Source organism: Salvelinus alpinus, chromosome 5, assembly GCF_045679555.1.
Source record: "Salvelinus alpinus chromosome 5, SLU_Salpinus.1, whole genome shotgun sequence".
Lineage (NCBI taxonomy): Eukaryota > Metazoa > Chordata > Actinopteri > Salmoniformes > Salmonidae > Salvelinus > Salvelinus alpinus.
Genome location: NC_092090.1, coordinates 32702732 through 32729473, shown reverse-complemented (window position 1 = coordinate 32729473; position 26742 = coordinate 32702732). Strand labels below are relative to the sequence as shown.

General features: G+C 45.3%; 1 protein-coding gene and 1 long non-coding RNA gene across 3 annotated transcripts in view; one reads left to right on the top strand and one right to left on the bottom strand.

Annotated features, from left to right (window-relative positions):
* The window catches only part of LOC139575931 (piezo-type mechanosensitive ion channel component 1-like), a 74123-nt gene that overhangs the window by 16741 nt on the left and 30640 nt on the right, over positions 1-26742 (top strand). For both annotated transcript variants that reach the window (XM_071401404.1, XM_071401403.1), the window contains exons 2-5: positions 9376-9471; positions 23392-23514; positions 24382-24424; positions 24704-24860. In XM_071401404.1, the coding sequence (XP_071257505.1) occupies positions 9376-9471; positions 23392-23514; positions 24382-24424; positions 24704-24860 (419 nt within the window). The remainder of the gene's footprint in view (positions 1-9375; positions 9472-23391; positions 23515-24381; positions 24425-24703; positions 24861-26742) is intronic.
* LOC139575953 (uncharacterized) lies at positions 368-4636 on the bottom strand. The gene is made up of 2 exons (XR_011675038.1): positions 4378-4636; positions 368-1093 (listed from the first exon to the last, which is right to left on the bottom strand). It is a non-coding gene; the product is annotated as an uncharacterized lncRNA (long non-coding RNA).

The window sequence follows — 26742 nt, the reverse complement described above, 5'->3', positions numbered from 1 at the left end:
TGTGGTGGGATGTACGTCAGTTCAAACGGCATGGGTAATACCAATAGTATGAATTGTGTTCTGTCCAGTGAATTGTGTTCTGTCCATGCTTATTCTGCTTGATTTTGAACCTGATGGAGGCTAGTATGTAAGGAAACACTGTAGGGAAGTGTAGCTCTTCTTGCAAATTTCATAAGAAACTGTAGAGTGGTTTAGTTCTCATGTTGCACTGCAAACTGTATCATCACTTCTTACAACTGTAACTAGGCCATATGGCCTAGCAAACTCTCAAAGAAGAAATTACAGCCAAGTGAGAGCTACAAGCTAAAACTCACACCTGTAATGGGTGCGTGCTGGTGGCAGGGAAGTCGGGCGCAGGAGAGTGAACTTGGTATAAACGAAGCAGTTTAATGAATATACAAAAACTTTGAAAACCAAAATATACAACATAAAATAAGAGGGTGCAAAATCCGTCGCACACCAGAACATAACTTGCACCAATACATACAACAAACAATCACCGACGAGGACATGAGGGGAAACAGAGGGTTAAATACACAACATGTAATTGATGGGATTGGAACCAGGTGTGATGGAAGACAAGACAAAACCAATGAAAAATGGATCAGTGATGGCTAGAAGGTTGGTGACGTCGACCGCCGAACACCGCCCGAACAAGGAGAGGGACTGATTTCGGCGGAAGTCGTGACACCATTTAACGTGTTAGATTATGCCTCTCTGTAAGCATTCCTCACACACTTGCCCTGACAAGCCTTGTGCTTTTTACTTTCGATTCCTCCAGTAACGGGATTACAAAATGCCTCATAATAACCCTGATCTCCCTGCTTGTCAGGCAGGCATCAGATGATAATGATGAGAGGGGCAGAGTACAGTCAGAGACAAGGATGTGAAGTGTTAAAGAGCAGGCTGCAGGCTGAGATGAGAGCTGGGCATATCAAAACGCTTTCTGACTTTTACGACAGGGTCCACATTCTGTTCTTCACGCTGAATGCTGCTTTTGTTATGGGCCATTTTATGGAAAATTGCTTCCTCGTGCCGTCGCCTGACTGCGCCGCTTGAGTTCTGGATCTGAATTGAGCCTCTGCTGTCTTTACTGTCAAAGAAAGAAAGAGAGAGTGACGGTCTGTTCAGGTTACTTGGCTAGCGCTGTTATCTTCTCGTGCCACATGGCACACGCCTTTGCTCTCCGTGTCCTTCGGGTGGAGACGTCTCCTACAGATAGGTGGAGAGTGGTATTCATTTTTATCCTTTAGAACAGGGTGATTTAGATGGGTTGTTATGTATTCAGAAATAGTAATAACCCCCCTTGAGCACCGCATGGCCATTCAGTCTTACAAAGGGCAGACCTGGCTGTTTGTCACAAGATACTGCATTCATACTAATGGAAATATTCATAGTGTTTGAAAGGGGCGTGTATTAGATGTTTATTTTCTATTTTAAGGGCAAAACTTCTCCGTTTCCTCCCCTGGCACCCAAGTGGTCTCAGAGCATTTTGTATTATTCTGTATGTAAATCTGAGACACTCCATTTAGTATGATATGTTATGGATTACAATTCATACGATAAGTTTTGAATAGCAATTTGTACCATAAGTTACGAATTTGCGAAACTTATGGTATGTTATGGATTCCAATTTGTTGTTGCTAACGTTAGCTAGGTGGCTAATGTTAGCTAGCTCTAGGGGTTAGGGTTAAAGTTAGGAGTTAGGTTAAAGGGTTAGCGTTAGGGAAAGGTTAGCTAAAAGGGTTAAGGTTAGGGGAAGTGTTAGCTAAAAGGGGAAGGGTTAGGTAAGTATTTATTTGCAAAGTAGATAAAAAGTAATAAGTAGCGAAAGTTGTCCTTGATGAGATTCGAACACGCAACCTTTGGGTTGCTAGACGTTTGCGTTCACCCATCCACCCCGCCCAACTACCCTACTTTAGTTTTTGTTTGAAGTAACCTGTCTTATGTAACCATACCAAACGTAACATATCTACTAATTTGAGTGTCTCGGATTTAATTTACTATGCTACGTCTAATTTATGAGACCAGTCTGCTGGCAAAGAAGTAGAACAGTTTCACCCATCACGGAGGGAAGGGAAACCAAAGGGGAAGTGATTGTTTAGAGGATTGAAGAATGAGCATTGTTTCATAGAGCTGCAATGTGCATGAACAATGAATAGAGATTGACTTGGCAGCATGCACTTCTTGCCATGCCAGCTAATTTGTTAGGATTTGACTCATATTTGTTGAGAAATGTTCTCAGGTTTCAGTGAGTGAATAGTCTCCATATTTTACCCAGGAGGGCAGCTCAAGTTCCCCATTTCTTATTCACACACCACACATACTCAATGGGCCCTTTTGAAGCTTTCATTCCTGCGGCAAGGTGTCTTTCAGAGAGCGATTCTAGTTGACAAAGTTCCCCTCCTTTGTTCTGATTTGTTTAGTTTTGTCTGGTTGTCTCTGTTTAGGCCCTACTATTGTCCTGCGGATCACACGTGAATGGCTTGTATCCTTTTTAAATTGCTACCCTTAAGGGCATGTTATGATTCTTGACTTACTCTCTCTGAAATGTTAGCAGTAATAGCATGGTAATAGTAATAGCGTGCAGAAACGGGAAAGTTTGAGAGTGATGTAAATTAACTCTTGTCTGTCGAAAGGAATTTGTCTGTTTGGAAACATGAAAATGAGCGAGAATGGAGGTCAGAATTGGCCGCTAGTTCTCCAGGAACAGACACAGACAGGAGGGCTGGTTGCTTTCAGATTCTCACTTCTCCTCGCTTTTTATTTTCCAATTCCTCGCAGGCACACAGGAAGATTTTTGTTTAATGTGTTTCACAACTGTGGGGAGCTCAGTATTTGAGCATACAGTGTGTGCAGTGTGTGGGAAATACAGAGGAAGCGGGATTGTCCCTGGCTGTAGGCCTCATGCAGGACCTGCCAGATCTATAGGCTTTAGCAGCTGGCAATGGGATTCATCATCCTGGAAGCCATTCACGGCCTGCGCTCCAGGGAGGGGTTGTCTCTCTCCACACACCCCTATAACCCAGCTCTGTGTCTGGTTGGGAGAGCTGCCCTGACTCTGGCTCCCCACCATCTCCTCTCCATCAGAACAGAGGAGCTGGGATCAGTCAGGCTCCCTGGGCCGGCCTCAGTCCAGGAACAACCCATTCACCCTAGTAGATATGAATGGATTAGATAGGTAGGCTATACCGCAATCAGAAGGCAATCTAGGGCTGCTGTCATGTGGTTTTAAGCCGTGGATCCAAATCTGTGGACGTGGCTTTTTCCCCACTGTACCGGAGAGTTGCAGTAGAGCATGTAAAACTGTCAAAGCCCTGTCACATCCAGACTGGCCATTTTAATTTTAATTATCACATAAAGCCGTCCTCATTAGTTGATCGCCCCACTGTCCACATGGAGATCGGGTCCTTTTTAAACACACAGTTGATTACTTAATGGCTTCCACGAGCCGTTGTTTCTCGCCCTGAGCTCAGCTGACATCATGGAACACTGGGGCGTCTATGGAAAACTGCTCCCTACATTTCCCCTTAAACCCCTCTCTCTTCAGCTACGCACACTCCAGCAGAATAATAGGATCAGAATAAGTGCCCAGGTGATAGACTGATAGACTGTAGTGAGCCTAGTTAGGGTACTTTCCACTGGTGAGTTGAATAAGAGGGTCCTTTCAGCTGTATAGTAGTGAAAACACAAGACATGTTGAAGACGGCAGATCTGGGACCACTGCAATGGAAGACCTCTGTGTGACTCATTCTAACCAGAGCCGAAGAGTCAGGAGGAATCACAGGGATCTATAGAGACCCATTTAACCCACACCGCTGTATGAGAGAGACATAGATAATCCACTCAACTTCTGTGAGGGATCTACATGTCATTCAACTATCCATGATATTGAAGATCTGAACTAGTGTTATGGGGTGTTTAAAAAACTTTAACGTGTAGACTTTGATATAGTGTTGTCTTTTTTAAGCGTCGTAGTTAGTCCAGTTATAGCGCCAATTATAGTACAGGATTACTCATAGCCACTGTTGACGAGGACGGTTACACAGTTGCCAGTTTAGAGTTTCCCAGATGTTTTGCTTGACATCAGCACCCTGCTGTTCATTCCAAAGATGTTTCCATGTTCCAGTATCTATCCCTCCTCTCACTACCCTTTACCCACTTGGCTCATCCAAGACGCTTACTCACCCACTCCTCTCCCATATCATCTCCCTCTCACTCCCCCACCTCTCCCTCTTTATATCCTCCCTTTCTCCTTGCTCTTCATTTCCATCTGTCTCTTTTTTCCTCTCTCTCCTACCCTCCCCCTCTTTCCCTCTCCAGCCGTCTCTCTTCCTGTCTCTGTGACCCATGCCGGACTGGTCTGTGTTCACATACCTGTAGACTGTGGTCACTGTGGGGGCCAGCTGTGGGCCCCTGGAGTCCTGTAGCTGTTGGCTTCACTGGGCCGGGCAGGCAAGCAGGCGCACATGCTCACAGACCCAACCGAGTGATCGCAGTTGGCCTCGCTTCTTGTGTTTTCCCTCGCTTTCTTAACTTCCTCCCTCCGTTTTCTGCTGCTAAAGGTTATTTGTCATTTTCAATCACCTTTGATGTGGCTGCAATGAACCGTCTGGGTTGTGTGTAGTGTGTAGTGTTTCTGCGGTGGGATAGCTATATTCTGTATGCACATGTGAGCTGCAGTCACGTGGCACTTTCTGTCGACAGTGTTTTGTGGTGTGCCTGCCTTGTCGCAGGACATGCCTTAGGTATTTGATTTTTTTTCTCTCATGTTACATTTGGTGACGCAGTCATGTTGCCGTGCCTCTGCTATGACTCAGCTAGCTCCAGGGAGAAGCTAAGATGTGATTGAGGAGCTGCTGTCAGGACCAGGGTGAGGTCCCTGAAAACTGGGTGTCTGCCCATCTGATTAACAGGCATTTGGCCACACTACCGGGGAAGACAAGCTGCAGCGAAGAGCAGGGATCATATTGGCGCCACTGCCTCTTAGTATTTGTTAAAGCACTGCTTTGTCTGAACGAGAGAAGCCTTTAACTGACGGGTTGGTCTGGGACACTGCTTGTCACAGTCACTGTCTTGCCACGTGTTCTCAGAAGCACCACTACACTACACTGAAAACACTGTAATTGCTTGGAGGGTGGAAGGTATTGCGATCCGTTAGCTCTGATATTAGACAGATCCACTGTGAGTGTGTTGCACCTGACCTGTGGCAATTCCGCACATTGGAAACGTCTTTTAATCAGATTTGGCTCTGGCAGCAGACACTGAAAACTGTGATCTGAGATGATTCCCTGCTGATCTAAAGCTGATGTGGGATAAACTGCTTTACAGACAGGCCCATACAGTTAATACAATTCAACCACCACTATCTACTGAAGCCGATTTTAGAAACCATACCAATTTGTTTTTTCGAAAACATAATCTTACGGTAGCAAAACAGTGATCAGATCAGCAGCTTGGATTCTCCCAATAGGCTTTGCCTAATGGAGATGATGACATTTTGAGTGTCCACCAGAAAATGAAAACCACCTGAGTGTAAAAGGTCAGCTCCCGCTTCAGTGTTCTTCCAATGCAGGTTTATGTTCAGTCAGCTTAGCAGGATTACTCTGTGGAGACCTTTCTATTTGCCATACAGTAAACAACCTCAAGTTTAGGAAAAACTGCCAAAGCCCTGGAAAGATTGGCAAGAACATTTCAATACAGGAGAGTCCCTGACTGTAAGTCAGTGGAGATAAGGAGTCCACATCTCCTCCCTCAGTCAACACAGGAGTTATAAAACAATGACATGCCAGATGGGAAACATAGAGCCTGTCTGGCCAGGAGTTGGACTGGGTGGAGTTGGACTGGGTGTTGTATATATGAAGTGGGACTGTCTATTGACATTGAGGATTAGACTACTGTTGAGTCTACAACTATGTAATGGGAAGATATTTCGGAGAGTAACGTGTAACAAGTCTGTTAGTCTTTGCAGTTTGCAATGCATCATTCCGTCAGTAGTTTGGTCCATGGTTTGGTATGGTAATGGATTGGCAGTGATCAAGACCCTCAAGAAACAACCACTGTTAATATTTTCTCTAATAAAGAGGAGTTATATTCAAATATAGGTTGATGGTGAGACGTGCTCCAGAGACACACAGGTATCCATTTGAAAACTATTTCCAGAAATAGCTATGCAACTCTGAAGGCAACATTGGCAGGTTTATTATTGACAAATTAGAGCTTGAGGCTTAATTCAGTGTGATGTCTGCGGAGTATAAATGGTACCTCTAAATGAGCCAGCTACAGTAAGTGTAGTCCAAAGGTGTTTTACCATAGAGCATACATAATAAGGCCCTGGGCATAAGAGACCAGCTTTTCACCGTGTTTGACTCTGCACAGGGCACAGACCAAGCTGGGACACACACACTCCGAGTGTGTTCCTCAGAGGTGCGTCACGACCCCAACTCTGCGGCATGCTGTTTGGTTTTCCAAGCTCAATTACCATAATTTCCTGAATCTATCCGATGCATAGTTTGAGAGTCTATGGGCTCTGCTATTTAGAGCCGTTGGTGGTGGGAGTCTAGGCTGGGATGTTAGGGCTTTGACCCTGTAGGAACAACAGAGTGAGGTAGTGCTGCTTTTTGAGGAGTGGGTTCCACCTCTCTTTCTCTCGATGGCTAATTGCTCCCTTGATCACATGGCATTTCTCTCTGTTTCTGCACCACAGGATCTCAGTACTCTGTCTGTCACGCTCACGCCACACCTGATTGGTAGATGTTTGGTGTGTGTGAAAGCGTGTGTTTGTTTGAGAACTTATAATACTACTACTACTCATCTGAACCGCTCATCTCTCATTGATTGTTAATAAGGAGATTCTTCAGTAATTGAAAGGTGGACACTGTTCATACTGTATAAAGCCCCTGACTGTATAAAGTAATCCTGATTTGCTGACCTCTACTTTCCTAGCTGTGTGCAATAAGTAGTGTAGTGTAGCTGCTCAGGCAGTCAGTCAGGCAGCCAGGCAGGCAGGGGAATGGAAACACTGGGGATATGCTACAGAGGAGGTAAACAGACGGCCAGCCAGTCCAGGAGATGGATGAAGGGAGATAGGCAGAAGGAAACGCAGGAGGAACTCCTCAGACTTTTTAACTTTTCCTTGCTTCAGTTGAGTTGCGACCCATTTTTCGGCACTGTGTCATCGGCTGGTTTAGTGCGTGGGTATGAGTGTGTGTGTGTGTGTGTGTGCACATTTGAGCGAGGATACTTGAGATTCAATGACGGGGAGAGGGATTAATAGAAAGGAAAAAGCTGTTACTACATTTTAGCAGCACATATTTACAGTAAACTAAGAGCAGACTAGGGGCATTCCCCCTCTCTGCTCTCTGTCGAAGCCTGTTGATTGTGGGATGAGAAGCTGATGATCTCAGCCTCTGATCCAGAACCAGCTGATTAAAGACAGACACAGGGCTGCTGGTCTTTGACCATAGAACCTCCTAGCAGCCCTGCAGCAGTCTGTGGTCGTGGTTCCTCAGTGTTGAAAAGATGAACTTGAACCACACACATTCTGAGGTGGACCTCTCACCCTTGGCCGGGCAGAGACTAGCGACCCAGTAAACCAGAGTCGACTGTCACTTTTATCAGCCCCCAGGTGCACGTTTTGTTTATTGCGCTAGCTCTACAAGGCTGATTCAAATAACCAATTAATCATCAAGCTTTGATTATTTGATTCAGCTGTGTAGTGCTAAGGCAAAAACCAAAACGTGCAAGGGGGGGGGGGGGGATGTCCGAGTTTGGGAAACCCAGCATTAGCTTATGTCACGTTAAATCATGCGAGGGTGAGGTAACCATGGGAACATTAAGTCAAAACAGTAACTCGCAGTGACTTGCCCTTCAGCCAATGTTGTCAGCCTAACTGATCCATCCTCAAGATCATTGGCAGGTTCTCTGCCACTGAGTTTGCTAAAGACATTACACTGCACATGACACTTGACATTTTGCATGTGTGATATATAAAAATATATATTGTTCCTATATGATCCACATGACAGAAGGAGAGAGTGAGAGCTGTTTAAGTTGTACCAGTGGGGGACTCCATTTCGCTGACAATTAAGCCAGAGTTAATAGGAAGGCTCCCTCAAGGGGGCCAGTGAAATCCTTAGTACAAACAGCGCTGTGTGCCACACGTTAGCTAGCTCATTGACTCTCACTTATAGGACAAAGCCTGTCTTTGTTCTCCCATTCTGGTTGTGTTAATTATAGATCTATAGCAGACTGTAGGCCAGGGCGGAGCGCCTGCGGGGCTGGGACACAGTACTGTACTGGGTACAGTGACTGACTGCAAGGTATTATTATGGTGGATATGTTGTGATGTGTAGGACGGGCTCTCAGCCGTCAGCTGTGGACACTGCAGTGCAGTGCTGTTTCCCCCTGCTGGGTCTCTGTGGGGCCACCCTCATTGGGGTCGGTAGAAACCGTAATGCTTCTGAGTTCTTCAGACCCTGCTTAGGCGTTTCTTTGCACGCCTGCTATTTTAGGTTACTGAGGGGCAGACCCAGAGGGCCAGATGAGAGTTGGTTGGGAGGATGAAATGCTGTGAGATGGACAGTTGTGGCAGGACTCTAACAGGCCTGGTTATGATCCAGAGGCTAAGGTGCTGAGCACAGCACAGGGGATCAGATCGCTGGGCTCCCAGCTCCCCCTTCCAATCTCAGAGCTCAGCCGGGGAGAGGAGAGAGAAGAGGAGAGGGGGTGTGAAGGCAGCCTTCCCAGGGCCCCAGCAGGTGGTCTGGAAAGCCCTCGTGTCCCCTGGCAGCCGCACAAATGACCAGCAGCTAGCTAGTTCACTGAACACAGGCAGAGTAACCAGCATTATGCCTGGACAATCACAGGGTCTGGTGTATTATCAGTATAATAATCATCATTGTTATTATTATAATCATTATTATTAAAGGAATGTTTAGTGCAGAGCAGGCCACGGTTGGCTGCCATCCAGCTCTGTGTTACTGTTAACACAGTCCAGCCCTGCTGCTTTCACAGGGACCTGAGAAAGCTCTGCCTGTACGTCGACTCATTAGATGTTTTCCAGTAAGGGAGGTGTGTGTGTAGATGTGTGAGGCATGCGGTTACAAACAATTACAAGTGTCAGAGGGTGTCAGGGAGACTTGTTGATGAAAGGCAAAGGTGTAAATCAACCCCAGCCTCAGCCCTCACCCTTTCTTCCTGTCTCCTCTCTGATTTCTTCAGAAGTCCACACATCAATGTGACCTCAATTCACAGATTTGTACCTAGATCATTCAACCACTGATACACAGAAATATTGCTGTGTATCAGTCATTGACTGTGATGTTTGTCTGTGTCGTGCCTGTCCTCTGACCTCTGACCTCTGTGTGTCCCCAGCCTGCCTGTTTCGCTACAATGCCCTGTCTCTGGTCTACCTGCTCTACCTGCTGCTACTGCCATGGTTCCTGTGGCCCAACAAACACACACTACGAGGTAAGACAACACGTCAGTCCTTCCCGTCATTTGGTAACTCCTGCTTGTTTTAATAGTTTCAGGCGTGGGTGGGTAGGTGTGGTTGTATGTGGGAACGCCGAGACCTCTCACCGCAGCATTGATATTGACGTTGATCAAATGGTGCAATGTTTGGAAGTTGTGCAATATAACAGAGGAGCCAGACAAAACATGTGCAATACGATTCCAAATGAATTGTGGTAACAAAAAACAAAAAAGGATGAAACAATGGAGCAGGTTTTCAGAGCATGGTTCACATCCTCATACATACCACAGCGTCTGTGTTGTAGTTGGTTTCAGACATCTTCCGTACATTACATGGCAAAATGTTAACCACTAACTTCTATCTATATTTTACCTCCAAACCTATGAGGACTGGGCTGCAACTCTGATACACGTCATTATACAATGGGTGGGTCTAATGCTGATTGGTTAAAAGCGCATTCTAGCTGGTGTCTATTCCACAAGTTACCACCGGCTAAATCTATGACGTTAAAATGCCTATTTACTCTGTTCCATCAGACTGCGCAATCCACTCTCTCTCATCCAGCCCAGGCAGGGAAGTTATAAACTTGATCTCCACTATAAAAAGCATCTAGACATTATCTCACATTTCTTTTAGACTAACTTTTAGTTTTCAACAGGGGAGATATGTATAAACCTTACTGTCTGTCTCTCCGACATTTGCAACATTATTTCAATATTCAAATTCGATCTCCAACTGTCCCACAGTAATGAACGTGTCGGTGTCGGGAGTCGGGACGAGAGAGCCAGTCGAAATCATGAATCAGCTGACATAATTTTTATGGATATATACAAAGAAATGTAAATTGAAAAAAGGTAAATCAAGACGAAGTGCAGCTAGTTTGCAGTCTTTCCAGCTTCAGTTTGGAGTTATTGTGTTAGCTGTGTTGTTGGCTAACTCCTCTGAATAACAGTGTCCAATCGAGAGAGCACATTTTCTATGCCAGGCTAAATCGTGCCTCATTAGCTCATTGTTATGGATGTATCCAAATAAATGTCACTAGAAAATAGCTTAAACAAATGCAGCTACTTTGCTGTTATTCTGGCTGCACTTTTTGACTGTAAATTAGCCGTAGTTGGCTAGCTAGCAAGCGAGGGATAAGAACGTTGCCAGTCAGTATGGCAATGGAACATTTAGAATGAACGACTGGGTCGCGTCTATAGCAACCCTAGATTTGTGTCGGGACTATATCTTGTAGAAGGATGAAATAGTACAAATAAATGAATCAATAACTTTTTTAATGAAAATATGTTGAACATTATTTGAATATGTTAGTAACCCGTTGGATAAAAGTGATAATGCCCTCGAAGCCGGTGTTTGTTGGATATATTGGCATGGTTTGCCGGCCTTCGGCGAACAACACCCGTGCCAATATATCCAACAAACACCAGCTTTCAGGCATTATCACTTAACTAAATACAGGATCTTTGTGGGTTTATAAGTGATTGGTTTTTCCTCTCAGCTATTTAAGCAATAAGGTTAGAGGTGGTGTGGCATATGGCTAAGGGTTGTGCTTTTGCACAATGCAACGCAGAGTGCCTGGATACAGCCCTTAGAGGTGGTATATTGGCCATATACCACTAACCCCCGAGGTGCCTTATTGCTTTTATAAACTAGCCAGCATCCCGGAGTCGCCTGGAGACTGGTGTTTTGCAGGTACTATTTATTGAAGTTACCAGTTGAGGACTTGTGAGGCGTCTGTTTCTCAAACTAGACACTCTAATGTACTTGTCCTCTTGCTCAGTTGTGCACCGGGGCCTGCCACTCCTCTTTCTATTCTGGTTAGGGCCAGTTTGAGCTGTTCTGTGAAGGGAGTAGTACACAGCGTTGTACCAGATCTTCAGTTTTTTGGCAATTTCTCGCATGGAATAGCCTTCATTTCTCAGAACAAGAATAGACTGACGAGTTTCAGAAGAAAGGTCTTTGTTTCTAGCAATTTTGAACCTGTAATCGAACCCACAAATGCTGATGCTCCAGATACTCAACTAGTCTGAAGAAGGCCAGTTTTATTGCTTCTTTAATCAGGACAACAGTTTTCAGCTGTGCTAATATAATTGCAAAAGGGGTTTCTAATGATCAATTAGCCTTTTTAAAATGATAAACTTGGATTAGCTAAGACAACGTGCCATTGGAACACAGGAGTGATGGTTGCTGGTAATGGGCCTTTGTACACTTATGTAGATATTCCATTAAAAATCAGCCATTTCCAGCTACAATAGTCATTTACAACATTAACAATGTCTACACTATTTCTGATCAATTTTATTTTATTTTAATGGACCAAAAATGTGCTTTTCTTTCAAAAACAAGGACATTTCTAAGTGACCCCAATCTTTTGAACGGTAGTGTATGTGGCAGGGTCTACAGGCAATTACGGACTATAAAAAGCTACCCGGCCATGTCACGCACACCAACGTATTGGCCTCAGGCCTCAGAGCACATATTCAATTTCTCCCTATCCCAGTCTGCTGTCCCCACGTGCTTCAAGATGGCCACCATTGTTCCTGTACCAAAGAAGGCAATGATAACTGAACTAAATGACTATCGCCCCGTAGCACTTACTTCTGTCATCATGAAGTGCTTTGAGAGACTAGTCAAGGATCATATCACCTCCACCTTACCTGCCACTCTAAACCCATATAAGTTTGCATACCGCCCCAACAGGTCCACAGACGATGCAATCGCCATCACACTGTACACTGCCCGATCCCATCTGGACAAGAGGAATACCTATGTAAGAATGCTGTTCATTGACTACAGCTCAGCATTCAACACCGTAGTACCCTCCAAGCTCTTCATTAAGCTTAAGGCCCTGGGTCTCAACCCCACCCTGTGCAATTGGGTCCTGGACTTTCTGACGGCCACCCCCAGGTGGTGAAGGTAGGAAACAACATCTCCACCCCGCTGATCCTCAACACTGGGGCCCCACAAGGGTGTGTGCTCAGCCCCCTCCTGTACTCCCTGTTCACCCATAACTGCGTGACCATGCGTGCCTCCAACTCAATCATCAAGCTTGCAGGCGACACAACAATAGTGGGCTTGATTACCAACAACAACGAGACAGCCTAGAGAGGAGGTGAGGGCACTCGGTGTGGTGTCAGGAAAACAACCTCTCACTCAACAACAACAAAACAAAAAAGATGATTGTGGACTTCAGGAAACAGCAGAGGGAGCACCCCTCTATCCACATCGACGGGACAGTAGTGGAGAAGGTTGAACGTTTTAAGTTCCTCGGTGTATATCACGGACAAACTGAAATGGTCCACCCACACAGACAGTGCGATGAAGAAGGCGCAACAGCGCCTCTTCAACCTCAGGAGGCTGAAGAAATTTGGCTTGTCACTTAAAACCCTCACAAACTTTTACAGATGCACAATTAAGAGCATCCTTTCGGGGTGTATCACCGCCTGGTACGGCAACTGCACCGCCCTCAAGCGCAAGGCTCTCCAGAGGGTAGTGCGGTCTGTACAATGCATCACCGGGGGCAAACTACCTGCCCTCCAGAACACCTACAGCACCCGATGTCACAGGAAGGCAAAAAAGATCATCAAGGACAACAACCACCCGAGCCACTGCCTGTTCACCCCGCTATCATCCAGAAGGCGAGGTCAGTACAGGTGCATCAAAGAAGGGGCCGAGAGACTGAAAAACAGCTTCTATCTCAAGGCCATCAGACTGTTAAACAGCATTCACTAACACAAAGAGGCTGCTGCCTACATACAGACTCAAATCATTGGGCACTTTAATAAATGGATCACTAGTCATTTTAAATAATGCCACTTTAATAATGTTTACATATCTTACATTACTCATCTCATATGTACAGTTTAAGTGGGAAGTTTACATACACTTAGGTTGGAGTCATTAAAACTCGTTTTTCAACCACTCCACAAATTTCTTGTTAACAAACTATAGTTTTGATAAGTCGTTTAGGACATCTACTTTGTGCATGACACAAGTAATTTTTCAACAATTGTTTACAGACAATTTTCACTTATAATTTACTGTATCACAATTCCAGTGGGTGAGAAGTTAACATACACTAAGTTGACTGTGCCTTTAAACAGCATGGAAAATTCCAGAAAAATTATGTCATGGCTTTAGAAGCTTCTGATAGGCTAATTGACATAATTTGAGTCAATTGGAGGTGTACCTGTGGATGTATTTCAAGGCCTACCTTCAAACTCTTTGCTTGACATTATGGGAAAATCAGAAGAAATCAGCCAAGACCTCAGAACAAAAATTGTAGACCTCCACAAGTCTAGTTCATCCTTGGGAGCAATTTCCAAACGCCTGAAGGTACCACGTTCATCTATACAAACAATAGTACGCAAGTATAAACACCATGGGACCACGCAGCCGTCATACTGCTCAGGTAGGAGACGTGTTCTGTCTAGAGATGAATGTACTTTGGTGCAACAGTGCAAATCAATCCCAGAACAACAGCAAAGGACCTTGTGAAGATGCTGGAGGAAACAGGTACAAAAGTATCTATATCCACAGTAAAATTAATCCTATATCGACATAACCTGAAAGGCCGCTCAGCAAGGACGAAGCCACTGCTCCAAAACCGCCATAAAAAAAGCTGGACTAGAGTTTGCAACTGCACATGGCGACAAAGATCGTACTTTTTGGAGAAATGTCCTCTGGTCTGATGAAACAAAAATAGAACTGTTTGGCCATAATGACCATTGTTATGTTTGGAGGAGAAAGGGGGAGGCTTGCAAGCCGAAGAACACCATCCCAACCGTGAAGCACGGGGGTGGCAACATCCTATTTCGGGGGTGCTTTGCTGCAGGAGGGACTGGTGCACTTCACAAAATAGATGGCATCATGAGGATGGAAAACTATGTGGATATATTGAAGCAACATCTCAAGACATCAGTCAGGAAGATAAAGCTTGGTTGCAAACGGGTCTTCCAAATGGACAATGACCCCAAGCATACTTCCAAATTTGTGGCAAAATGGCTTAAGGACAACAAAGTCAAGGTTTTGGAATAGCCATCACAAAGCCCTGACCTCAAACCTATTGAAAATTTGTGGGCAGAACTGAAAAAATGTGTGCGAGCAAGGAGGCCAACAAACCTGACTCAGTTACACCAGCTCTGTCAGGAAGAATGGGCCAAAATACACCCAACTTACTGTGGGATGCTTGTGGAAGGCTGCCGGAAACATTTGACCCAAGTTAAACAATTGAAAGGCAATGCTACCAAATACTAATTGAGTGTTCGGAAACTTCTGACCCACTGGGAATGTGATGAAAGAAATAAAAGCTGAAATACATCATTCTCTCTACTATTATTCTCACATTTCACATTCTTAAAATAAAGTGGTCATCCTAACTGGCCTAAGACAGGGAATTTTTACTAGGATTAAATGTCAGGAATTGTGAAAAAAATAGTTTAAATATATTTGGCTACGGTGTATGTAAACTTCCGACTTCAATTGTATATACTGTATTTTATACCATCTATTGCGTCTTGCCTATGCCGCTCGGCCATCGCCCGTCTATATATTTATATGTACATATTCCTATTCCATCCCTTACATTTTGTGTATTAGGTAGTCGTCGTGGAATTGTTAGATTACTCTTAGATATTACTGCACGGTCAGAACAAGAAGCACAAGCATTGCGCTGCACTCGCATGAAATCAAATCAAATTGTATTGGTCACATACACATGGTTAGCAGATGCTAATGCGAGTGTAGCGAAATGCTTTTGCTTCTAGTTCCGACTGTGCAGGAATATCTAACAAGTAATCTAACAATTTCACAACAACTACCTTACACATGGTTAGCAGATGTTAATGTGTGTATATGTGACCAATACAATTTGATTTGATAAACCAGCTCCCTTTTTGATATTTCCAAAAAGATGCCCAAAGGAGGGTATCAAATGTGTGAACTGACAAACTGTCTTTGAAAGGCAGGTCAGCAGTTGCTACATCCATGTTTGGACTGTTATATGAATTAGATATGTCCAGTGATTCTTGAAGAATATAACCTCTACCTGCCTCAAGCTTAGTTCCACTGTCATACCCATCAGAACCCACAATATAAGCTTGTTTAACTCCTATGTTTGTAAACAAAGTCAATGTAAACAAACATGGTTAAAACTATCATTTTGATCTCCTAGATGGTCAGGTCAGTCCTGGCGTCCATAGCTCTGTCTATTCATTTGAGAGTGGTTTCTATTTCTCAAGCACCATCCCTCCGCTGTTTACCAAAACAAGTGGTGGTGTACCCGCTTTGTAATTTTTTTTTAAACTCCGGATTACCCCTTTTAGAGTGATTTGAATTTGGGCCTTTTGGCTATACCACACAGGGCCACCCAAGCTCAAGTTCTAGTCCCTGATTTACTTTTATGTGTAAAAATGTGTGGTCTGTTTAGGAATAAAAAGTAATTTGCAGAGAAATGGCTGTGATATTAATGTGGAAAGTGAAAAACATAATGGTCAGTAATATGCGATGGCAGCGAGACAGGAATTCATCTGAAAAATGCAGAAACCTCTTATTCCTGACTCTGCTCTGGAAGCCAAACTTGATTACCACAATACACTCCTGTTGAGGGGCTGTATTACAGGGATTTCTCGCTTCACGTTTGAGAGTTTTTCGATCTCTACCTTCTCATGATTTGAAGGTGCAGTATTTTCCCTCAGTATTCCCTCGATCTAAAGTTCAGATCTCACAGTACTTAGTTGCAGTCTGTGTTAATCTCCTGCAGACATGATAAAAACACAGCAGATGTTGTTTTTCAGAGCTGTACAAAGAGAGATTCTATCAGCAGCACAAACCTACTGCTCAATGACGTCCTTATTCTATAGTTAAGTGGGTATACAGAACTATAGAGCTAACCTCTTCACAGCTTTACTCTACATAAATATTGCTCTATTTTAGACAGACAAATCTCCGGGTGTGCTCTTAATCAAATACCAATAAACAGTGGATATGATTTCAGGTCTGGAAAATCCGCTCTTTCCACATCCTGTCCCTATCCTCCACCCACATCCCTGTCTGTGGTAGCAGTTTAATGGTCTATGGTGGCTGTAGAGCGAACAATACAAATGGGACTAATTTTTAACAGCACAGATAAGCACACACACCCTGCACCCAGCCTTAACCCCAAGAGGCTTGTTTATCCAACACATCAACTGCCTCACGCTCCTGAGAGCCAATGGGCGCTATCAGTTCCTGTACTGGTGATGAGGTCTACAGTGAATCAGACCCCATTCCTGCCGCCTCTGGGAAAGTATACACAGAACCGGAAGCACGCTTATTATAGATCATTAAAACAGTTGAATTCTCTCTTCTTCTTTTTTTTTTCCATCGATGAAAGGATGGGAGATTATAACAACAAGCTGCGTTTAATACAATTCTGTCTCCATCCTGTTAGGGAAATCTGAGCATGATAAGCTGTGTGGGGTCACATGACTGTTTCTGGGGGAATTGAATATGTGTAAATGGTGTTTATTTCAGGGGGACTTGCTGGTGGAGGTGATTCCCTGTAGGAAAATCCCAGAGTCTGCCAGCCTCTATTAAATTAAGCCTGACAGAGAATAGGATTAACGGTTTTAATGAAAACCATCTTGAATCGTTCCCTGCCTCTAATTATCAGCACTTTTCTTGGTCCTGGTCGCCATGGGAGGACCAGATGCATGCAATCAAGGGGGCCGAACCAGGAGGATTCTGGAGACGTCAAGCAGAAACGACCCCTCCGCCTCACCTCCACATGCTCCTCCTTTCCAGGGAAAATGTCATCTCACCCTCCGTGAATGTGGTGGATCGTGGGGCATATTAGGGTTGAGAGTAGCCATGGTCACAATGTCCTCTGTGGATTAGAGGGTTAAAGGAGCCGTCTTATGTCATACTGCCCTGAGAGCTGACCTGGTTACAGACGCTCTGGCCTGTCTGGAAGGAAACTATGACTGTTTCCAGGGACGGAGAGGAAAACGGAGAGAAAGCTTGTTCCATCTGCATTACAATGAATAAAGGCTACCACATGCATGTGCACTCTTGCTTTCCCCTTTTGTGTTATGGAATCGATCCCATATTGCCATTCATTCAGTAACGTAAGCTAAGACTCAATTAAGTGGATCTCACCAACTGTATTGCCCATAAGGGATGGTATCATTGGATTCATTGAGACCACTGACAGAGAGGACCGTGATAAGGCTTAATAGTCCTTTTCAGCTCCTCCCCAGCCCAAATACACATCACCTGATACACTGTGTTTGACATTCCCTTCAAAATACTGTTTTCCATTGCTCGCTCCCCATTATCTAAATCCCCCGTATTGTACAATCTGGACACGCTGTCGTTTCCCCAGAGCTGATAAGTAAAAGGACAAATATTGAGCACCTGTCTGGAGCCTGCTGGGTTACACTGTTCCCAACATCGGAAACATATAGGGGATTTATTCACTGGTATTCAGGTCCAACGCTCGCAGGGTGTTTCATCAAATCTCCCCTGTGTATTCTATTCACACCTGCTGGGGCTTTACAATGTCCCTTCCTGAGGCACAGCTTTCATGTCGCCGGGAAAACATCAGTTTGAGACATGGAGGGTTGAATGTCCCTTCTGGTTTTTGTTTTGTGTGCCTTTTCGTTGAGGAAGGCATCGTGTGGCTTTCAAAGGCTCCAAAGCCCAACTGTCACGCTGATAAATGAGAGGGTGTGAGGGAAATGCACACCAGGCCAGGCCTCCCTAAATGAGTACTCAAGGCCATCCACAGCTTAAACTGGGCAGAGAATAGACTGTGGGAAGGGCCGTAAGTGCTGTTGACAACTAGTTTGCAGCTGATTTCAGATGATTTCTGTTCCATTGCTGATATATTGGACAGGACAGCTGTCTGTTCTCAGACAAATATGAGACCACGCTCAATAGACCCATCTGGTTTATTGGACCAGAATTTCCATTCAATTTGTGTACCTTTTATTTGTCATTTTCCCCTATGGAGAAATGGAGCAGGTTCAGCCATTGAAAATAGAGTCCAGCATTTTGAATAATGAGAGAGAACTAGCATCAGTATGTAAGGTATCTGTCCAACGCCACATGGAGCAAAATGATATACTGCTAGTCTGCACTGAAAAGAGGCTGCATATTTCATCACAAACCATGCCAACCTGTAAATCATTTTAATAATGAAAACAAATTACAACACTATCTTCATTAAATGGCATGTAAAGTACACCTACAAACATATTGGCTAAATTATGGATATTTGCCAAGCCTGACCCTTCCTTTCCTTTACCGGCTAGGCAGTGGAGGCTGCTGAGGGGAGGACGGCTCATAATAATGACTGGAATGGAATGGTATCAAACGCATGGTTTTCATCTGTTTAATACTATTCCATTCACTTCATTCCAGCCATTACACTTGATTCAGACATTATTATGAGCCGTCCTCCCCTCAGCAGCCTCCACTACTGCTGGGAGTTATGTGGGAGGCAGGTTTGGGGGTCAATTCCATTTAAATTCCAGTTGTCTTCAATGCTTTTCAATGAGGAACATTTGGAATTGAAATGGAGTTGACCCCAACCCTGGTGGGAGGAGTGAGGGTCTGCGGACCTCTGGGTGGTTGCTTCTCCTGGTTAGATCAGTGGCCTGAGAGAGAGAGAGAGGCCATGGGGCCAGAGAGGAGCTTTTCCCAGAGGCATGCCTGCTATGTGCCCTCCGCTCCTCTGCCCCCAACAGGAACTGGGATTCCACACACCACTGTTATTTCAGCAGAGTCGTCTTACGCAAACGGCAGCTTTTCTCACACCAACGCAGCGCTGCGACAGGACAGGATGTCAGAGAACAGCACAGATAAGCGTAGGGAGCAGGACATGACGTATGATCCAAACACGTCGTGCAAAACAACAAAACATAAATAAATGTCATTTTTGTTTACTGTCGGGCAGCTGTTTCTTCTGGTGGCTGATTTATTGTTGCTGGTTGGTAGAAGTTTTTAAACAAATGTAGCTTTGTGTAATGAGTTTACTCACATAGAACATGTGAATGAGATCCCTCTAGTAAGCAGGCCAACTAGCAGGGTCAGTGTGTTCTCTCACTCTAATATTTGAGCAGTACAGTACGGGTGGTGTAAGCCAGAGATGCAGTGTGTACCGTACGGGTCGTGCAAGCCAGAGATGCAGTGTGTACCGTACGGGTGGTGTAAACCAGAGATGTAGTGTGTGCCGTACGGGTCGTGTAAACCAGAGATGTAGTGTGTACCGTACGGGTGGTGTAAGCCAGAGATGGAGTGTGTGTGTTTCCAGTCAGTGGATGGTGTTAAGAATTGAAAACCGGTCAAGGTGTGGAGAAATGCGCGATGCAAAAAATACAAGACTTCTATGTTTAAAGGTTTAACAGACAGACGGATAGGAAGACATTACTCTGAGGTTCGCAGCAAATCTTTCCTCTTCGAGTGGAGGGCAGACCTAAATACTCTTGCCTTATCTGTTCGCTGTTTCACCCTTTCGTGCCTTGTTTCAAAACATTCAGTCAAGGCTGAGACCTTGGGGTTGAATAGACCTATACATTTGAAACGTCTTAATCGCTTAAGGACACCCATGGCTGATTTTATGGCTCAAGGGCTCAGATAGCAGTTACTAAGACCTGCTTTACGGTGACCTCTGGTATTTGAGATGGTACCTAAAGGCCAAATTTCAATAGGGAATAATCATCAGAAAATAACAGGCCCACAGTGCCCTTATTTAAACCACAACACCCTCTGTACCCTGGACTGTTGTGTCCGGAGGCTGGCCCTGTGTTATGGCCCTCTCCATAATAGCCATGTTTACACTGGCCATCTAAACCAGCTTTTTACGATGCGCTGGAAAAAATAAGCCGTTATGCCTGAGGTCCTCTTTTTGGAAAGCTCCCCCTTTACAAATGAGGTCAATTCAATTAAAGAAAATACTTTGTTTTAATTCAATAACAAACAACAACAAAAACACAGCACAGTATCGCTCAGAGTGCCTGGCAGGTGTCGGCTCATTTCTCAGGGATGAAACTCAGTTAGGTTCTATTTTCGACTTGTGCCTATTATTCCATCTCCCCTCAGTCTAAATCGTGTACAATAATAAATAAACCCAACAGCTGCAGGATAACCTCCAGACCAAACTGTGAAACTTGTGGCTGTTTAGCGGCCTGAGTATTAAACATAATACCCTGCTCTTTTAACGTGGACTGTTTTCCTTTCCACTCTAACCCGGGCCCAGGAACCCTGCAGCACCCCTCCATGTCAGGTGCACTACAGTCACAAGACTTGTTAAAACAATGTTCAGAGCTACTCTCGTAAATGTTCGAATTCCTCCAAATGATCCTGTTTCATGGAAAATCCAGTAATGTCACCCCAGATTTCAGGTTTTAGTTGAGGTTTTACGACGCATACAGCACCAGGGTGAGTGGGGAAGGAGGGCGCACGCTGAAACCGTTTTTTGAAAAGACGTCACCAGAGCGAATTTCTGCCTGTCGCTGAAAATACAAACTAGGGAAAAAAGGTCCTGTGGTTCACTGAGTTAGGGTTTGATCTCCCTGTAGTGAACTACACTACCCAGTGGCCTCTGCTCACCTCTGGCTTTCACCAAGAACCCTGCTGCCCCCCCACTCAGATCCAAATCTAGACCTTCTCAGATAGTGAACTATCTGATGAGAGATGATGAGGCCATGACTGCAATGGTTGTCATTGGCTGTCATGTCATGCTGTCCCTGGTGTGAAGATGGATGTGATTTTAATGTCATGTTTGGTTTGTGTTATGTCTTGATAGTACTTAGACATAGTGATGGCAGGTCTCAGATGTCGTTTCCACATTGGTGGCTGTGCTGGTCTCTCCTCAGAGAGATCTCATACGAAACCTGCTCTGGAAAGAAGACTACATACCAAGCTCTGGTTCCCTATGAGGAGCTGGCTCCCTCTGGCCTTGTATTAAGACACTGGAATGCACCTCCACATTCCATTCCTACTTTATCTCTTGGAAGAGGAAACGATCCCAAAGCTTTGATTACGGTGCAGATGACTTAGTGGTGTGCAACAACAGTGTAAATACAGGTAAGTGGGTCTAGGCGTGCATATTTTCTTTAGATGTTTTAGAGGTCATGTCACTCCTAGCTGACGGTCCTGAGTAATGTAACGTAGGAATGTAGTAGATGGATATCTCCATGATGACCCTGCTAAGAACTATGATAGGTTATGCTGATAGACCTCCAGGTCCTACAGGAGAGGGAAGGACTCAATAGCCTCCAACTATACTGTGACACAGGACACATGCTGAAGAGTAGCAAGGTAGTTACAGAATTTGGAGTTGAGTATTAAAGAGACTATCCATGTAATGACAATGACATCATGATTTTCCAGGGGCAGGGGTAGAGAGCCGGGGGATTGAAGAGAGGGAAGACGGTGCAGTGAACTTAACTTAAACACACACACACACACACACACATACACACACTTGGAGACAGAGGAGCTTATGTGCAAGGGTTTGGGTTGCAGCAGTTGAGTAGAGCTGTTTGTAGTAAGTCAGGGTGAACTTGTCGTCAACAGGTGGTCTAGGTCGTGTACAACGTCTTCCATTACTATGTACTCCTCTTGGACAAGGTCTCTTCTTTTCCAAAACGTACACTGAGATGTTATTAGCGTGCGTGATGTGTGTCCGCTGGTTGTTACGGTAGGCAGGCTGTGTGTCTGACATTTATCAGCCCTGTCACGTCTCTTTTTTTAAATGATTTTCCATCTCATACATGAAAAGAAAAACATGTCCAACACAGAGAGTGTCTGTGATGGATCTTGATCCTGCACAATTGGAAAGGAGGGGGGGGCGAACAGTCTTAACCTTTTCACAAAGTTCACATTGCGTCACTGAGGGGTGCACACGAAATCAAATGTGAATGGTTCACTGCATGAAATTATTTAAAAGGATGATGCTCAGAAAGCAGGTCCATGAATAATCCTCTCTCACTGCTCTGGCGTACTACCTCTAACTAGCAATGCAACGTTGAATATTATTTAATCTTCAGGTCTTGTATTAGTCATAAATGTAAATTGGTGTTCGTGGAATAAACTTAAATCTGGGATCAGGGATATGCTTGTAAATGCAATACCTAACCTCCTGAATGCTGTAATTGAGGGGGAGGTAGAGCAGCACTGAGCAGTTAAACTGCCCTTCGCCCTGCAGGCCACAGAGAGAAAAAAGCTCCATAAAACACAATCAAAGCCCCAAGCTTGTCCCTTAACACTGACTTGTTGTAGCTGCTAATTTTCTTGATCCAGTCAACGCCTGTAAAGGAAAATCCCCCATCATTCCACAGGGACCTGCAGCGTTCGTTCACTACACTGGGAGTTTGTGCCCGTGTCTTTCCTGTGGCCCGTTTCACACCACCGATGGGAGCTGACAGCTTTATGGGGAGACCAATCAAAGCTGCCTCACACAAACATGTGGCGAGGAGGAGGGGCTTCAGGGCTAGAGCGGGCAGGGGGCCATTTTATGGTCAGCAGCACAGTTCGGCACGGTCCATGCCATCCACAGGCTTGTTCCCATTTTGTTTAAAAACGGGCAATTAACTGTTACAAGCAATTCCTGCTTAGACTCTAAACGTACTGCTGTGATTACTAGTGCCTCCATGGCCTCAGTATGTGTTCTGACTGGTGGAAAATGAAGCATCATTTTGAAGGTGAGATGATGTTGAGTCAGATCAGGACAGGTCCTTGGAAAACACTTTAACCCACACCCTCTATAATGACCCGCTGTACTGTTCATGCTCGGTTAGTACTGTGCACCCTGCTATTTCCTGAACCTATTTTACCTGAGAGATGGGAGGAACTGATTATCCTCCCTTTTCATATTCTACATTGCCCCCCCCCATTCCCCTCTAACTCCATCTCTCTCTTTTCTCCAGGACATACTGGACGCTTCATCAAGGCTCTGTTCTGCACCAGTCTTCTTTTCCTGCTAGCCCATGTCTCCTTCCAGATCTGCCTGTACACTCTCCCTGACCTGGACCATGCACTGGGAAACAACTGTGAGTGAATATAGACGTCTTTGACACAGGCCGTTCCATTGCCATGTTTTCAGTCCGCATATCTAAACAATGGCCTGTGCCATACATAAGGGGCTTGTTTAGGTTCAGTCAATCACTTAGACCTCGTGTCAAACTCATCCCGCCGAGTGTCTGTGGGTTTTCGCTCCTCCCTTGAACTTTTGATTGATGAATTAAGGTCACTGATTAGTAAGGAGCTTTCCTCACCTGGTTGTCTAGGTCTTAATTGAAATGTAAAACCAAAAACCAGCAGACACTAGGCCCTCCATGGAATGAGTTGGACACCCCTGACTTAGACTTAAGAAACTCCATGAAATCATTGCTTCTCCCTCCCTGATTTTATTTTGCCACGTTAAGTCCAGCTGTCTTCACGCTCAGTCTACTGCTCTGTATTCCACGCTGGTGGCTAATGACAAGCAGTGAATGCTCCATGCTTACAACCGTCCGTCTGTAGAAAATGTGGATTTTGTTTTGCGGTCTGCACTTATTTTGGCCAGGCCATATAAATATGTCCTCAAGGAGCTTTTAATAGCTCAAGTAGTGTTCTTTGATGTCATATTATTTGCTTCTCTGGACCATGTGAGTTAGTCCACCATGCTGACTCCAGCTTCAGTCTGTCCATGCCTGGGCTCCTCACAAACCCGTTCAAGTAGCGACACGGTGGCTTACTCCCAGACTTACTGGGGGCTCATGGGAACATCTATGGTAGCTGCAGCGGGACGCTATGTTGTAGTTGTTCTCTACAGTTTTTTGCCTTGTATGACATGTCCCGCCCCTAAACGACACTCCATGTCAGAGACAGAGTGTTCTGGGGAGAGCTGGTAATCCTAACACTCTCTGTCTTTACAGGTAGTTTGTGGGAGACACTATCGAGGCATGTCGGTGTATCCAGGTATGTGAGGAATGTTTGGAAACTGTGTAGCTTGTCACTGAGGATCATTTCTCCCTGAACTGTGTGTGGAGATAATATACTGTTATTTTCAGAATTCAACCAATGTTCACTCTTACATCTCTTTTCGTTCTTTCTGTTCTTTGACCTTATGACTCACTGGTAGTGGTACATGTTATCATTTATGTACCCTCTTTACTGTCTTTGTGTAAGTGTGTGAGAATGTACACGTTGTAGTTCCTCGTTAGGTCTTTGACCCCTGCATATGGCTCTGTCTTCTAGGCTGCCCCTGGATGACCCGTGGAGTGTGGTGCGTCTGCTGACCCCTGACCTGGGGGTGTTTGTGATCTCCCTGGTTACCCTGGTGGTGTGTAACCGGCTGGTCAAGAAGAGAGATGACGTCACTTTCCTGCCGGTAGCCTCCGACTCCACACAGGGGGTGAGTGGTTATTTACATTTACATTTAAGTCATTTAGCAGACGCTCTTATCCAGAGCGACTTACAAATTGGTGCATTCACCTTATGATATCCAGTGGAACAACCACTTTACAATAGTGCATCTAACTCTTTTAAGGGGGGGGGGGGGGTTAGAAGGATTACTTTATCCTATCCTAGGTATTCCTTAAAGAGGTGGGGTTTCAGGTGTCTCCGGAAGGTGGTGATTGACTCCGCTGACCTGGCGTCGTGAGGGAGTTTGTTCCACCATTGGGTGCCAGAGCAGCGAACAGTTTTGACTGGGCTGAGCGGGAACTGTACTTCCTCAGAGGTAGGGAGGCGAGCAGGCCAGAGGTGGATGAACGCAGTGCCCTTGTTTGGGTGTAGGGCCTGATCAGAGCCTGAAGGTACGGAGGTGCCGTTCCCCTCACAGCTCCGTAGGCAAGCACCATGGTCTTGTAACGGATGCGAGCTTCAACTGGAAGCCAGTGGAGAGAGCGAAGGAGCGGGGTGACGTGAGAGAACTTGGGAAAGTTGAACACCAGACGGGCTGCGGCGTTCTGGATGAGTTGTAGGGGTTTAATGGCACAGGCAGGGAGCCCAGCCAACAGCGAGTTGCAGTAATCCAGACGGGAGATGACAAGTGCCTGGATTAGGACCTGCGCCGCTTCCTGCGTGAGGCAGGGTCGTACTCTGCGAATGTTGTAGAGCATGAACCTACAGGAACGGGTCACCGCCTTGATGTTAGTTGAGAACGACAGGGTGTTGTCCAGGATCACGCCAAGGTTCTTAGCACTCTGGGAGGAGGACACAATGGAGTTGTCAACCGTGATGGCGAGATCATGGAACGGGCAGTCCTTCCCCGGGAGGAAGAGCAGCTCCGTCTTGCCGAGGTTCAGCTTGAGATGGTGATCCGTCATCCACACTGATATGTCTGCCAGACATGCAGAGATGCGATTCACCACCTGGTTATCAGAGGGGGGAAAGGAGAAGATTAATTGTGTGTCGTCTGCATAGCAATGATAGGAGAGACCATGTGAGGATATGACAGAGCCAAGTGACTTGGTGTATAGCGAGAATAGGAGAGGGCCTAGAACAGAGCCCTGGGGGACACCAGTGGTGAGAGCACATTGTGCGGAGACAGATTCTCGCCACGCCACCTGGTAGGAGCGACCTGTCAGGTAGGACGCAATCCAAGCGTGGGCCGCGCCGGAGATGCCCAGCTCGGAGAGGGTGGAGAGGAGGATCTGATGGTTCACAGTATCAAAGGCAGCCGATAGGTCTAGAAGGATGAGAGCAGAGGAGAGAGAGTTAGCTTTAGCAGTGCGGAGCGCCTCCGTGACACAGAGAAGAGCAGTCTCAGTTGAATGACTAGTCTTGAAACCTGACTGATTTGGATCAAGAAGGTCATTCTGAGAGAGATAGCAGGAGAGCTGGCCAAGGACGGCACGTTCAAGAGTTTTGGAGAGAAAAGAAAGAAGGGATACTGGTCTGTAGTTGTTGACATCGGAGGGATCGAGTGTAGGTTTTTTCAGAAGGGGTGCAACTCTCGCTCTCTTGAAGACGGAAGGGACGTAGCCAGCGGTCAAGGATGGGTTGATGAGCGAGGTTATCTACTCTATAGACACAAACTGGGCCTCACCGCTATGCTGCTATTAATACGTGGAACATGCACGCTCACACACATTTCTCCTGCAAGTGCTAGGTAAAATACCCCAGAAACACTTATATGCAGTGCTTAATTTGAGCCGGATCCTGCCGGAACAGGATCCGGCACCTCGACGTTTTGGACTGTTTTGTTCCGGAAACCTATTTGGCTGGATCTGGTACCTCTCGTGTCATGAAAAATAATTGTCACTTTTTCCAATGTAAAAAATTGGAATAAA